The 14,772-nt window shown below is 28.4% G+C and overlaps 3 protein-coding genes across 5 annotated transcripts in view; 2 read left to right on the top strand and 1 right to left on the bottom strand.

The window, feature by feature from the left end:
* LOC108755504 (serine/threonine-protein kinase PINK1, mitochondrial) overlaps positions 1-2,637 on the top strand; it is an 8,575-nt gene extending 5,938 nt beyond the window's left edge. The window contains exons 2-7 of the mRNA XM_018498537.1: positions 211-488; positions 650-1,176; positions 1,254-1,376; positions 1,500-1,917; positions 2,023-2,124; positions 2,234-2,637. Coding sequence (XP_018354039.1) covers positions 211-488; positions 650-1,176; positions 1,254-1,376; positions 1,500-1,917; positions 2,023-2,124; positions 2,234-2,488 — 1,703 coding nt within the window. The 3' untranslated portion in view covers positions 2,489-2,637. The remainder of the gene's footprint in view (positions 1-210; positions 489-649; positions 1,177-1,253; positions 1,377-1,499; positions 1,918-2,022; positions 2,125-2,233) is intronic.
* Positions 2,638-4,402: 1,765 nt separating this feature from the next.
* LOC108755549 (GPI transamidase component PIG-S) overlaps positions 4,403-14,772 on the top strand; it is a 30,532-nt gene continuing 20,162 nt past the window's right edge. Inside the window, exon 1 of the mRNA XM_018498624.1 lies at positions 4,403-4,539. Within this exon, the coding sequence (XP_018354126.1) occupies positions 4,494-4,539 (46 nt within the window). The 5' untranslated portion in view covers positions 4,403-4,493. The remainder of the gene's footprint in view (positions 4,540-14,772) is intronic.
* The window catches only part of LOC108755547 (protein I'm not dead yet), an 18,768-nt gene continuing 9,838 nt past the window's right edge, over positions 5,843-14,772 (bottom strand). For 2 of the 3 annotated variants that reach the window (XM_018498621.1, XM_018498623.1), the window contains exons 2-10: positions 13,869-13,942; positions 13,672-13,789; positions 12,871-13,142; positions 9,571-9,685; positions 9,434-9,495; positions 8,154-8,276; positions 7,583-7,912; positions 6,863-7,241; positions 5,843-6,201 (exon numbers count right to left, since the gene is read on the bottom strand). In XM_018498621.1, the coding sequence (XP_018354123.1) occupies positions 5,950-6,201; positions 6,863-7,241; positions 7,583-7,912; positions 8,154-8,276; positions 9,434-9,495; positions 9,571-9,685; positions 12,871-13,142; positions 13,672-13,789; positions 13,869-13,930 (1,713 nt within the window). In that variant the 5' untranslated portion in view covers positions 13,931-13,942 and the 3' untranslated portion in view covers positions 5,843-5,949. Of the gene's footprint in view, positions 6,202-6,862; positions 7,242-7,582; positions 7,913-8,153; positions 8,277-9,433; positions 9,496-9,570; positions 9,686-12,870; positions 13,143-13,671; positions 13,790-13,868; positions 13,943-14,671; positions 14,767-14,772 lie in introns of those variants that run through there. The other variant, XM_018498622.1, reaches the window with a different exon arrangement.

The following is a 14,772-nucleotide window of genomic DNA, read 5'->3' as shown; positions in this document are numbered from 1 at the left end:
TGTGTGTGTGTGTGTGTGTGTGTGTGTGTTTGATTCAGATATGGTATAACTTTATTAGAGCATGAATGATTATGATAAAATAACATTATTGTAAACTAATTTTGTATAATAAACGTGGATGATTTGTCAATATTTTATATACTGTTAGTAATATATGATCTGATGAAAATGTTAATTTGTATAACAGTTTTATGTTTATGTTCATGACAGACAAATCCCAGAACAGTCTTTGTCAAACTGGTGGCAATGTATGGAATACAAGAAGACATCTTGATTATTTGGGAACACATGCTCGGCGTATCTTTGTCGACAATATTTTGAAAAGGGTAACCAACAGTCTTGCAGCAGATTTACGAAGACGTACAGCGAGTAGACTTGTTTTTGGTGATTCTGCGCCATTTTTTGCTCTTGTTGGTATATCATTAGCATCAGGTACAGGGATATTGACAAAGGATGACGAACTGGAAGGAGTATGTTGGGAAATTCGGGTAAATGCATTTTAGTTTGATCTAAATACTGAGATATATATATATATATATATATATAGCTCGTTTTTCACAAATATATTACCATTAATATAATACAGAAATATTATGTTACCATTCTTAGCTTATGAAATGTAATCTAAGATATAGTATGTTATGTTCAGGAAGCAGTTTCGAAATTACAATGGAATTACATGCCTAAAGACTATCAAACCGTTCACACTGATGAGAATACTGTAACTTTACAAAATTTTGTAATGGGACCTATAATTGCTAAAGGTTGTTCTGCTGCTGTATATGCAGCACGATTTGTAAATACGTGGGACGAAGATGATTCAATGGATATTGAAGTTAAAACAAAAGATGCAAATGAGTTTCCATTAGCTATAAAAATGATGTTCAATTATGATGCAGAATCCAATGCTGCTGCTATTCTAAATGCCATGTATAGGGAGACAGTACCGGCTAGGAAACATTATAGAAATGATAACTTGACTACTTGGGAGCAAAAATTATCAGAAAACAAAGTCGTACTGCCATCTCATCCAAACATTGTGGCAATGTATTATGTCTTTACTGACATGATACCAGTATTACCTGGTTCTTGGAGAATGTATCCTGATGCTTTACCAAGTAGAATTAATCCTCAAGGATCGGGCAGAAATATGAGTTTATTTTTGGTGATGAAAAGGTTATTTTTTTTTTAATAGGACAAGATTACACTTATAATATATTCTCACGATATATAACCTGTCGCATTATTTTTAGATATGACACTACTTTGAAACAATACATAACAAGTCGAAACGTTGATATGAGAGTGTCAATATTATTACTCGCTCAGCTTTTAGAAGCAGTAGCTCATATGAATGCAAACGGCGTAGCACATCGGTAAGACTGAATATCTTTCTATCTTTGCTATCTTATATTAATTACATGCAATAATATTTGTTCTATAAATCGACGAGATTTATCTTAAATTCTTTTCTTTTTTTATTAATGTTTACAAATTAGAGATCTGAAAAGTGACAACATTTTACTCGATCTGTCGGAAGAGACTGATAATTCTCCGTCTCTAATCGTGACAGATTTTGGTTGTTGTCTGGCCGATAAAACCCACGGGTTATATCTGCCTTACAATTCTCATGATATTGATAAAGGCGGTAATATTGCACTGATGGCACCAGAGGTGATAACAGCAGAACCAGGTCCTTTTACTAGTATAAATTATACTAAAGCTGATCTTTGGACAGTAGGAACTATAGCATACGAAATATTTGGAATGCAAAATCCATTTCATGGCAAAAAGGATGAGAAAGCTGTTTTAAATAATTATAACTATACTGAAAACGAGCTTCCTGCTTTGCCAGACAGTCTCCCGTCTATTATCAATACTGTCATAAAAAATGCGTTGTCAAGAAATGTGTATAAGGTTTGTAAAAAAGACAATTAATTTGCTCAAAAATATCTAGTTTTAAAATCGTAATCTTGTATAGAAAAAAAAAATTAAAACTTTTCTTTCTAAACACTTGCATAGCGACTCGATAGTGAATTAGCGGCAACTGTAATGCAATTGTATCTATGGGCACCTAGCTCATGGCTAAAAAAAAGTGAGGGGCGGTTACCATCCAGCAATGAGGTAAATACATACAGCAAATATATATAATAGATCTATCAAACACAGTGTTTTATCTGGTATTTGTTAACGAAATTATTTAATACAAAACTTTTATATATCGCATGTACAGATTATGCAATGGCTTTTGTGCTTAACCACAAAAGTTCTTTGTGAAGGACGAAAAGAAAATTTGCTCCTGTCTTATGAATCGCATGTTGATACAAAACACGATATCAATAGACATAATGCATATAAACCAACACATTCGAAGCATTTTTATGGAAGGCGCACAATGCCAGAATATCAATTAATTGCAAGCTTTCTTAGCAGGGTAACACTCACTAATATTAAAAATGCACTAAAATGGATACAACGAAATATATAACTGAAGTGTGTATATATAGATACATACAAAGCACCAAAAATTCAGTCCACTTTTGCACAGAAATTATCGTTAGTTATAGAATAATAATTTTGAAATCTAACTTGATAAATTCAGGAATACTTTACTTTTACTAAGTTTTTTTTTCTATTCTTTTTGCTTACTATTTTCATATTTAATCTTCAATATTTAATTTGATACTTCAAAAAACACAAAAAGACAAAGAAGCAATTTAAAAATTAGAAGTAAGATGCAAACAAAATTTATTTTTGTTAAATTACCCATTATGAACTAACGTTCATAAATGCTTTTGTAATTTTAATGTCTTATATTTTGAAATATAATTATTTTTACATATTTAATTTACGTATTTAATTTATTTGATGAGCATAATTATTAATATGTTATATGGAGAAGATATAAAGAAATTGATAATATAAATATTATAATCAAAGCATGTTAAAATATGTTTGATAATATACAAATATTTTTTGAGGCATGAAACTAGGCTGTGTTGTGGATAAAGTCAAAATTTATGTGAGATCGTTACGCTAATCTTAGCTAAACATTAAATACACAATATAATATATTTTCAATTGATATGTTATTTATTTTCCTACACATTCCTTTCCTTTCTCATGCATTTTATGAATATATGCGCAATCGCATCCTTTTCTACTGAATTTTACAAACGCTCGTAAGTAAAAAATATATAAAAATAAAAAATATATATAGATGCTTTCCAATTGTAAAATCATTGGACACTTGTGTACACGGCGACATAAATTGGGTGCGTTCGGTAAGACGCTATTCACGTTATTTAGTGCTATAAGCTGTTTACGGAGTTGCAGACAGCGCTAATAAATTATCATGACACTAATGTTTCACGTCATAATTGCGCTATCAACGCTACTCCTTGCGAGATAATGTACAGTGTATTGCATGATACACCGACGAGATATGGTTATAAAGACAGCTGATTTTACGAAAGTTGCGTGACTGTTAAAATTTAAGGACTCGAAAGAAAAAACGATAATTGTACAGTTTAGCTACATCATCTCCAAAATTAATAAAATTAGGCTTATTCGACGCGATATATTTTTTTGCATGAAATGAAAGAATCTGACAGAAATAGAGCGTGCGCTCCCTTCCTCGTAAAATCAAAATCAATTCCTTTTTTTTTTTTTGTAAATATACGATTCTAATTTACAATAACTTTTCATACATAGCAAGGACAGAGCAGGGTATTTTTAAAGTACGTTTTTTGACGAGTATTTCATTGCTTAAAAACGTTAAGTTCAAATTTCGTGCATTCTACTGTAGCGAGAAAAACGCATGCGCAGTTGCGCTAGGTTTGTTCTTTAAAATTCTTGCATGATTTATCTTTCTTCCTTTTCTCTCTACGTTGGAGAGAAAAAGAGAAAAGGTGAACCGCGCAAGAAGTTCAATTAAAAAGAACAGCTCCGCCTAAAATCTGTTTTCTGTCGCTGAACTAGGGTACACTTTTGGAACTTAAAGTGAGATAGATATACATTTTGTAGCGAATTGTGTGTATGAAAGTGTGAATGTGTCTCCACAGTTTGATATTTGTTTAAAGCAAGAAAGAGAGATAGGACAGTCTGGTGCAGGAACAGAAAACAGACCATTAGTATATTACAGCTGATAGGTTTCCTAACCTCAATAATCGTAAACTTTTACGCTGAATATTTTGTTTCTCGGCGCAGAGACGCTTATTTCTACTTTCTTTCGTTTCATGCCAAAGCGTATCGAAGTCTTATTTTGTTTATTTTTGAGATGCTATAGTTAAACTGTGTCATTTGTATGTAGGTTATATTGTTTTTAATGGAACGAAATATAAAATTCGAAAATTGTTTTAACCTTATTTTGCTAGTTCGTGAACTTGCGGATACATTTTTTTCAATTTCGCTAATATAGTTTATTAAAGTGTGAGACATTTTTATTGAGTTAAGTGTTTCCTGACTTCATCCTCTTCGTAAAACCTCGTGAAATGGCAGAGAAAATGGAAAATATCAGTCATGATTTTAACGTGGATGGTGAGTAAAATTACAACATAAATTTTAATATATTTATAATTTAAATAAATAAATCAAGGGCTACGAGCCTATTAACTGTCTGCTTATCACAAATTTAAAAAAATCAAGTTCATAAACAAGACTACGAATCTATGACTATTCATTATAAATTAAAAATTATTACAAATAATATGAAATATTTGTAATTCTTTTAATGACTATGAGCATGTATATTAATATTTTACGTATAGAATATATTATGTATTTTAACTTAATATACATGATGGTTTTTCATACAATGGATTTTTCGTATTCTGAGTTAACTTTTATTACTTACAAGTATATAAAAATTTTTAAGTGATTCTTATGTATACTTTTACATCTCTAGAAAATATTTGTAAAGTTGTATATTTATAAAAAATATTACAACTAATTATAGTCGAAAAAATGCACTTTTTTATATATAAAAAAAAATTGTCTCAACGTGACAGTTTTAGAGTACCATATTGGACTAAGAAATAATAAAGATCTCAATTTTGAAATGTTTTGTCGTTCTCAGCATAAACTTTATCTCACATACATGTATTAATGCGTATATTTTAATTTTGGGAAAGGATATTCGAAGTAAAAGAGGAAAAAAGTAATTGTTATATAAAAATTATATGGTTTATTCGGTAATACAGATGACTTTAGAGTCCTTTTAAGATTCAGTTTTACCATTAAAGGCTTTATTCCATACTGTTGTGTAATCACATTTAGAGTTTGATGAACTTTCTTTAATATTGCTTATATAACAGATAAGTTATATGAAATCTCTGTATATTTCAAATGTTAGTGATAATTTACAGTGCATAAAATGTATAGTATTCTAAAGTACATACAAATAAATTGCTTTTTTGTGACATGGATATCAATATTCATTATTCATTAGTTTTTTGATATGAATATCGATATTCATTAGCTTTTGATTGGGACTACAATTACTAAGGCGATGATTATAAACTCAAAGTTGTTATTGCTCATCTGAGAATTGACTTGGTAATATAAATGTAATAGATATAAAATATTTCATGAACAATGTCACTTTACATAAATCTGAAATTCTAAAGATATACATTCATTATGTTTAATATAACAATTCTCTATGATAATATTTATGATACATAAGATATGATTCGATTTGCAAACTCTACAATCTATATTTTTTATTGAGATTGTTTTATAATTACGTTTACTTCTTATTTTAAAGCTTTGTATATATAACATTTGGAATTTGTAAAAAAAAAGTAGAAAATGAAACTCGATTAGACGAGAAAATAAAATATATATAATGCGAGTAGTACTCTTGTCGTTGTGAAGATCATTCTTCGCTCTTTAGCGGAATGATAATGAAATATACCGAATAAAAGAATGTTTATACTATAATTACTGCTATGTGGCCCATTCGGAAAAATCCGATAAGTTAAATACGTGTCTACCCCAAGTAGAGAACGCTATTACAGTGACAACGAGCGTGATAATACTAGGACCGATACCAGCAATCATAAAATCTTTTGTCTTTATGTGTCCTGCGGCACTAGCAATTGCATTTGGTGGAGTGCCTACTGGTAGATGGAACGAAAAAGAGCAGCAGAGAGTTGCTGGTAGCATTAAATACAAAGGATGTATTTTAATAGCCACACACTGAAAAAAAAAGGAAAAGAAAGTACTGGTATAATTCTTGGAAACTAGCTTATACAGTAAGTAGTAAAATCTTGTTTTGCAAGCAAAAAATTTTCTGTAAAATTTTAATCAACAAGTGTGTTCAACGAAAAGTATTTTAAATAAAAATATATAATTTAACAATTGTAAATATATACATATAACACACACACACACACACACACACACACACACACACACACAAATATATATATATATATATATATATGTATATTATATGTAAGAAAATATTGGCCAAAAACATAGACGTTACATAGACATGCCATACATGTAGAGTATATTCATTTTAATATATCAAAAATATTGTCTCTTATTTAAAATGATTCAAATAAAAATATATGCATTATATTTCTTAATTTATAAAGAAAATTATAAATTAAGAAATATAATGCATATAAATTATACAATCTAAATTGCATACTTTTTAAAAATGCAAATAGTTTTTTCACGTCAATTAATCCATTTTATAATAGTGCGAATTAAAATATTAAAAATAATATTATATTATATAATGAGATTTTTTACATTTTATATTAAAATATATTAGAATAAAATATCTCCTAAATTATCATTAATTGATCTGTGTTATATCAAAGTTTATCGTTAATTTTGCTATACTCACCATCTCCGCTAATACGGGCAATATAATATTCGCGACGGCCACGTTAGCTGTTAATTCCGTCACGTTCTCGGCAAAAAAGCAGACAATTAGCATTATTGCTACTACGTTAATCTTTTGTAAACCTATCAGATAGTGACCGAGCATTTCTGACAGACCTGATGAAGTGCTACCTGCTGAGATGGCAAACCCACCACCCAACACGAATATTAGACTCCAATGCATTTTCTCGTTTATCATTTTCCAAGTTATTAAACTAAGCGATGCTTTTGTGGGTCGTTTACGCGGATCTTTACTGAATGCATATAAAAAGTCCAATTTCGACGGAATAATAAAAAACAATATCGTTACACACACGGCTGCTGTCGAATCCTTAACAGACCTATAAACATAAAAATTCCGATTATTTGATATTTGCTTTAATTTATTATTTTATAATTTTTTGTGTTTATATTATTTTTTTTTACATATTTTAATTTTTCGTTATTTTGATTACATTTTGGGTTACGTCTAGATGTACATTTTATTAAACTAAAAAATTGTGAGTTTAAGAAAATTATACTTCTAATTTTATCGAAATTAGGAATTATAAAAGTATAATGTAAAATTAGTTTTTGTTATTCTTTTCTTATCTTTTGATTATTTTCATGATAATTCATAATGAAGTTTGATTTTGAAATAGAAAATGCATATTTTATGATACTGATTCTTATCAATACTCACAAGTTTGTAACATAAGCAGCCCAGCCCGGCATAAAACCAGGGCTTCTGAAGAACCACAAGAGCACCACAAAAATAAATAAGATACCCACAGAGAACTCATGCCACGAGATCGGTCCAAGTTCTTTGTACCTTTTTTCAATAACTCCCGCTGCGATACGCTCGCCTTGTTGTCCAATATCTATCGCACGAGCATCTTTGCTTTCTGGTCTAAAAAGACCCATATACATCACCTGCAGCCACAACCATGTGAGCAAACCCATTAACAGCATGGGTGGCACCGAATATAACATCCAAGAGGCGAAATTTATGCCGGGACTATTGGGAAAACGCCTAGAAATGAAAGTAAACTTTATAATTGTTATTATTATTTCTTCTAAATCATAAATATCGAAAAAAATTAAATATGTCACACTGAAATTAAAAATTTATAAAATTAATTTGATAAATAATGAATATCTATTTTATATATAATTTTTTTATATATTATAAATGTCTTGAGATATCTTATTCCTTTACGACATTAAAAATAATACATTTGACATAAAATTTGCTGTTTACTATAAGCACATACTTTTCTAAAAATCCCTTCAATGTTAAATTGGTACCGCTTCCCACAATAGTGCCGGTACCACCGAGAGTAGATGCGTAAGCCGCGACGAGATAATATACCATTGTACTATGCGTTGGTCTTTTTCTTCAAAAAAAAAAGAAAGAAAAATTAGCACCGTAGATATGTATTATGATCGAACAAATAATGGATGAACTTGTGTGAAATTTTATTAATACTTAAATTTAATTAATAGAGTAAACATTAATATACACACTGAAAGACAAGATTGGCTGAATATAGGATTTAAATTATAGGATTAAAATATAGGATTACTGCAGCAACCAATCTTTTCTTTCAGTGCAGGATAGTTTATCAATACAGTTAATTACAGACACTATTAATGAAAAAAATGTTTTATATGAAAGTAAAACGGTTTCAAGGAGAATTTTGATTTGTGGTTTTTCTTCTAATGGAAATGCCACAAAAATATGATAAGGTTACTATCACTTTTTAAAATTGAATTATATGATTTTTTTTATATAGCATAATTTTTCTAATTAATCTGCATATGAAAGTATTAAGGTAGAGAAAAACTAAGAGTTTATGAGATATACTTCTGACTTAATTCTTTGACATAAAATGTTAAATATCTCGCAAAAATATTAATTTTTTGATTGTCGTACTTTAATACTTTTATGAACAGAATAATGAAAACGAATCAATTGATATAAACAAAACATACAGTTGCTTATTTAAAAAAGTATTCATTTTGTCTACATATATATTTTTAAGCTACTGTGTTTTCTTTATACCAATTAATTCATTTTATTATTCTGGTCATAAAAGTATTACGATACGATAATCAAACAATTAATAGTTCACAAGATATTTAACATTTTATGTCAACATATATCAGAATAAAATATTTCGTAAATATTATTAGTTTTTATAATTATATTGATTTTTCGACATCCTTACCTTAATATTTTCATATGCAAAATAATTAGAGAAATCATACTATGTAAAAATAAAAAAAATCATATAATTCCATTAAAAAATGTGGAGATGAAATCTTTTTAATGCCTCCACCTAGAGGAAAAACAACATGAAAATGTGTCTCCATCGAAACCGTTTCACTTTTATCTGAAATATTTTTTCGTATTATTAAATTTTGGAAAAAATTGACTATATTGATTAAAATGTATCATCCTGTACTTAAAAATTAAATATCCAGAAAATAAACAATGAACCATATGTGTGTGCGTGCGCGCGCGTACATGTGTGTAACGATAAATAATTACATTTCCCTGCCCTCCTCTTCGGCCACTCCCTCCTTTTGTACGAACATGTTTCCAAGTCCTTGCTGAGATAAATAAATTTGAAAAATTATTTTCTTTCGCGTCTTATAATCAAGATTTCGGAAAAGATGGAAACTCACCGATTCAAGCTCTATGAGAACAGTTTCCATTATCGGTATCATCATGGCTGTAGCAGCAGTGTTCGAAATCCACATTGAAATGAACATCGTCACGAAGAATAAACCTAATGTTAATCTGAGAATAAGATAGATTAAAAAAAGAAATTTTTAATCGAAAAAATAAGAAAAAGGTGAATATGTAGACAGAACTAGAGATTCCAATCAGAATCTGGCTATAACAAGTGATCTAGCATTTTTCGTCAAAATCATGAGAAAAAAAAAGTGAGAAAAGATATATTTTATCTCGCTCTGTAGTGATGGGAAAAAAAAAGATTCAGAGATATGTGCTCGGACTAAAGTGACAAAAAATGTTAGACCAATTATAGTTGCCAATCTTATGGCCAAATTTTAATTAGAAGGTTAGAAAGTTAGAAATTTAAAATTATATGACAAAAAAAATTATGAAGTGCATCATACATTAACTCCATTATACTAGCAACTTTTCTCACTAAAAAATAATTTATAAATATAAATTAAATAGATAAATATAATAATTCATTTCTATAGACAATTTTAATATATCGTTTTTAAAATAATTAAGAGATATAATAAAATCATGAAACGAATTGTTCGAACAGTGCACCATTAAATCGATGAGTTCTTTAGATTATTCTTCATTTGAAGAAAAGCTTGACTCATTGAGATAATAATCGGACAATTAGTTTCGTAATTGTATATGTACGTATATGGTATTTGGAATGTGTTTTAAGATCAGGAATAATAAGAGTGACATAGTAATAAATATTTTAATACGAATATTTTTAGTGTTAAAATATTTACTACTATTTCGCTTTTAAAAAAAGCCAGTTACATATTGAATTATGATTCAAGAAAAGAAAATCGCAATGCTCGTGACATATATCGCAAAATCATATTTCTAATTAGAAAAAGGAATGATTTGACAGCTCGAAACAAGTCGAAATGATAGAATGGATTCTTTTTAATAAAGCTTTATCTTCGAGAAAAAAAAAAGATTATGAATTTTAACAAAAAGAAAATATTTTTTTATTTGAAGAATTAAAAGGACAGAATACGTTTAGAAACAATCTATTCTAATTTAATTCGCAAAATACAATTTTATATATAGGGTGATTCAAAATAAACGGATATCTTTAAAATATCATATTTTTGACTTAATTTCACGTACTGATTTTTATGCATTGCTTTTGATTCCGTTCCGTGGAAATACAAAATACAAAATATAATTGTCTTATAAATACTGTTTCTCAAATAAAAATATTTCAAATATATATCTCAGAATTAAGAATATGAAATATTGAAGACAAACGTTTTTGTCTTAATCACTTGTATATTGTATCTTTTGGTGTATAACAAAAGAAATTTTTTGGATTTGTTCCGTCTAAATGATTAGGACCTACGAGGATCGCTGATAGATAGACTACAAAGAGCTTTGAAGAGACATTCATTTCCGTAACACTTTATTTCAATTATTCCCCCTTAACTTCAACACATTATTTCAATTATTCCCTCGTAACTTTAACACTTTATTTCAATTCCCAATTATTCCCCTTTTTACAAATTAATTTTCCCGTTATGATAATTTAATTATAATTAATTCCATTGGCTATGTTAATATTATTTAAATATTACTGAAAGACACGTTATCTTATAATTTCTCGCATTTCCAATACTTAGTAATCGGTCGCAGTTATCATGGATTACATGATACCGAACGATCGCGTAGCACGTAACGTGTTAATTTAATTCAGTATAATTCCGCTGCCCGGCGATTAGGCAGTTGAACATAAAGGAACCGTGGTGGTAGCTTTCGGGCTACTGTATAATAAAACAGCATTATTGAAAATGTTGATCGTTTTATTATACAGGGAGACTCAATTAAATAAAAAAAAAGAAACAATTTTTCTTTGTCTCATACAAATTTACTCGTTTATTTTAAGAATCAACTAATTGAATTAGTTATTTCTGAAAGTAAACAGAACATCTGTAGCAAAGTTAAATATTTATAGTAAAGTGCACGCATACTTAATTACATTTGAAAAATTCTTTTTCTAAAAGAAGTTAATAAAAGTCGACACTGAATATGCGTGTATATAATAAATTAATAAATTATTTATTAAATATTAACAATAACTTAGATATTTTGACAACGTGATTTGTTGCAAAGAAATTACATACGTTTCAAACGGTGAACGTAATTAAATAAAACCGAATACGCAAGTCAACTAAGATAAAAGGTTCATGAATGTTCTTCTTTTCAAAAACGTTAACAATCCTCTTAACGTTCAAGATACATTTTTTTTGCACAATACAATAATTATTATACATAGAACGTATATGTATAAGACAATGCAACAGATTTAATAAAAAGTTGTATTGGTTGGATAAAAAGTAGAATGTTAAAAAAGAAGAGATAAGAGGCATTTTGTATTTTTGTACCATTAATAAATTGGCGTTAAAATACTAGTTTTACTAAAATTTATAAGCAGGGTTATTTTTTTATAATCTCATTTAGTGGAAGTTTACTTGGCTATTTCTGAAATATAGCCCATAGAATTTACCTCCATCAAAAACCTACATAAGCAATAGTTTCCAATTAGTTGAAAATATCGCTAATCTGGCAATTTCTGATGATTCTATTTGGCTATCTGTAGATGTAGTATCATTATTCACGATATATCAATAGAGTTAATAATTGAAGGTGTTACGAAAAGATTTCATTGAAAGAAAACCGGGACATTCTTTAAATAAGTTTGTATATGCTTTAAAATTAGTTTTAGATTCTACTTTTTTCAAATTTAATAACAAGTTTTATAAACAGACATTTGGAGTTCCAATGAACTTCTCCTTATCTTCTTGTTGCGGATATTACAAGATCTTGAATTACATTCTTCAAACAATTTCTCGTTTATTCGGTTGTTTTATTTCAGACACGTTAACAACATTGCACTTGCTATCGACACTTGCTAAAGACAGCATAGCTCAATGATGATTTGGATGCTTTTGGCTTCCTTTATCATACGATTTATTTCTTTAGAGTCTTGTAATAATTTTACTTTTTCTAAAAAACGAGGTCTTATTCATCCTATCATTTCGATTTATTTAGAGCGATTTTCGATGTGTTTTGGCCCATCCTGTATTACGAATCGCAATAATGCAAATGATATTCTATTATACAATATTTGAAGATTCTATGATATTATATTAGAATTTTATAAATAAACTTGAAAACATAAGAAACATCTTCTGACGTAACACAATGATATAGAACGTTTAAAACACCTTCGATGACTGCAGCCAATAATTTTGATGATGAGTAATGCCATTCGCATGTGCAAGCCGGAGTTTTCAATAACTACAGCGATTACCAAACTGCCCAGAAACATCATTGTGGTATCGTTCATGTAGCATAAACAAGTCTCATTGGTAGACATAATACCCATTAGCGGATACAAGACCACCGGGATCATACCCGTGATGGGCAATGGCAAAACCTCAGTCACCCAGAACATCGCCATTAACGCGATGATGTATAAACATTTCATTGCGACAGGCTACATCGGCAAAAAGAAAAAACGATTTTTTAATTTTTTCAACATTCAAAATGTGTAAAACTTAAATAAATCGGCATATACAACTCTTTATTCTCTCACTATACAACCATATTAAATTATGATGTTTCGGAAAAATTACGAGATTTTTTTTCATATATTGTATTGTAAATAAATGCATTAAAATGAATTAGTGTCTGTATATTCTACTATCGAAAACTTTCTTTTATTATTCTTAATAAATTCTCATATAATTAAATTCACATTTTAGCAAAAACTTACAATGAATCTTAAATGTAAAATTATTTATATTTGTTTGTTAATTCATGAACTGAAAAAAGATTTTCGTATACTTGAACGTGCATGATAATGTATGAAGAAATTAATTTAATATGGCTGTTGTCAGAAAAAAGGAGTTTTACGATGATGTATAAATTATTAATATAATTTTTTTGTTTCTAACATTTCTTTAAATGTACATTCTATTTATTTAATTTTTATATATAATATGAATATAAGAAAAAAAACATACTTTTTCACTTTCGAGAATCAATATCGGAATTAGGATTAATGGCCATAATATCACAATGAAAGATCGCCAGTAAATCGCTAGAAACTTTATCAATAATCTGCCAAACCCGTCACTTTTCCTAAATTTACAAAAAAATATTTCATGAGATGTTGGGTTACAATTGTCTTACAATTGTAAAACTAATATCAATGATTTACCCTGTGTTTTTCTCCCTTCCTCCGGATTCTGTAATTTCTGGATCCTCTGATCTCGAAGCCATTTTGAAGTCTTACTGAAATTAGAATATTAAAAAATCTTTTATAAATTTAAAAAAATATAAATATTTTTGAAAAAGTATTTTTTTAATTATGTTAGTCTAACTAAACAGTATTAATTAAAATATCAAATTATAAAATACATGTGTTTAATATCTAGGGAGTACTTTTTGAAATTAATAATTTGCATAAATGTAACAAATTAATTGTAATATTTATCTCCATTTTCCTAAAATTGTTTTAATTTTATTTTAATATATAAATACAGTATACTATATATATACGATAAAATTAATATAATGAAAAATAATATACTTATTAAAAAGTAGAGGAATATAATATTAAATTAAAGGGAAGTTTTAAAATTAAAGGAATCCTAAAATCGTTTGTTTTTCCGATTAAATGCAATAATTTTTGTATAATGATTACTTTTTTCTTCTTTTTACAGACTCGAAAATCCTTTTCGAAGATTAAAATATACGCATTAATACGTGTCTGTGAGATAGTGTTTATACCGAAAACGAAAAAAAATTGTTTGATTGACTTAAATTAATAACTTAAATTGAGATTTTTTTTCTTAGTCCAATATGGCGTCAGAGCTATCAATATCGTAATAATGTTTGCTTCATATAAAAGCTTTGCAATCTATAATTGTGATCCACAGATTAGTAGTCGAATGAATAACGTGAATTAGACTTATATATCTAATAAAAATGTTATTTTGTTTTACGAAAATTTATGTATACGTGAGATATTGATGTAGTAGTATATGAAGATATGACGTGTCGCATTTTATCGATAAAACAGTGATCTCGTCGAAGTTCGGGCTTCACTTTAAAATCCTCTT

The sequence above is a fragment of the Trachymyrmex septentrionalis genome, unplaced genomic scaffold (genome assembly GCF_001594115.1).
Source record: "Trachymyrmex septentrionalis isolate Tsep2-gDNA-1 unplaced genomic scaffold, Tsep1.0 scaffold88, whole genome shotgun sequence".
NCBI lineage: Eukaryota > Metazoa > Arthropoda > Insecta > Hymenoptera > Formicidae > Trachymyrmex > Trachymyrmex septentrionalis.
The sequence above is the reverse complement of the archived record's forward strand: the minus strand, read 5'-3'. Positions and strand labels throughout refer to the sequence as shown.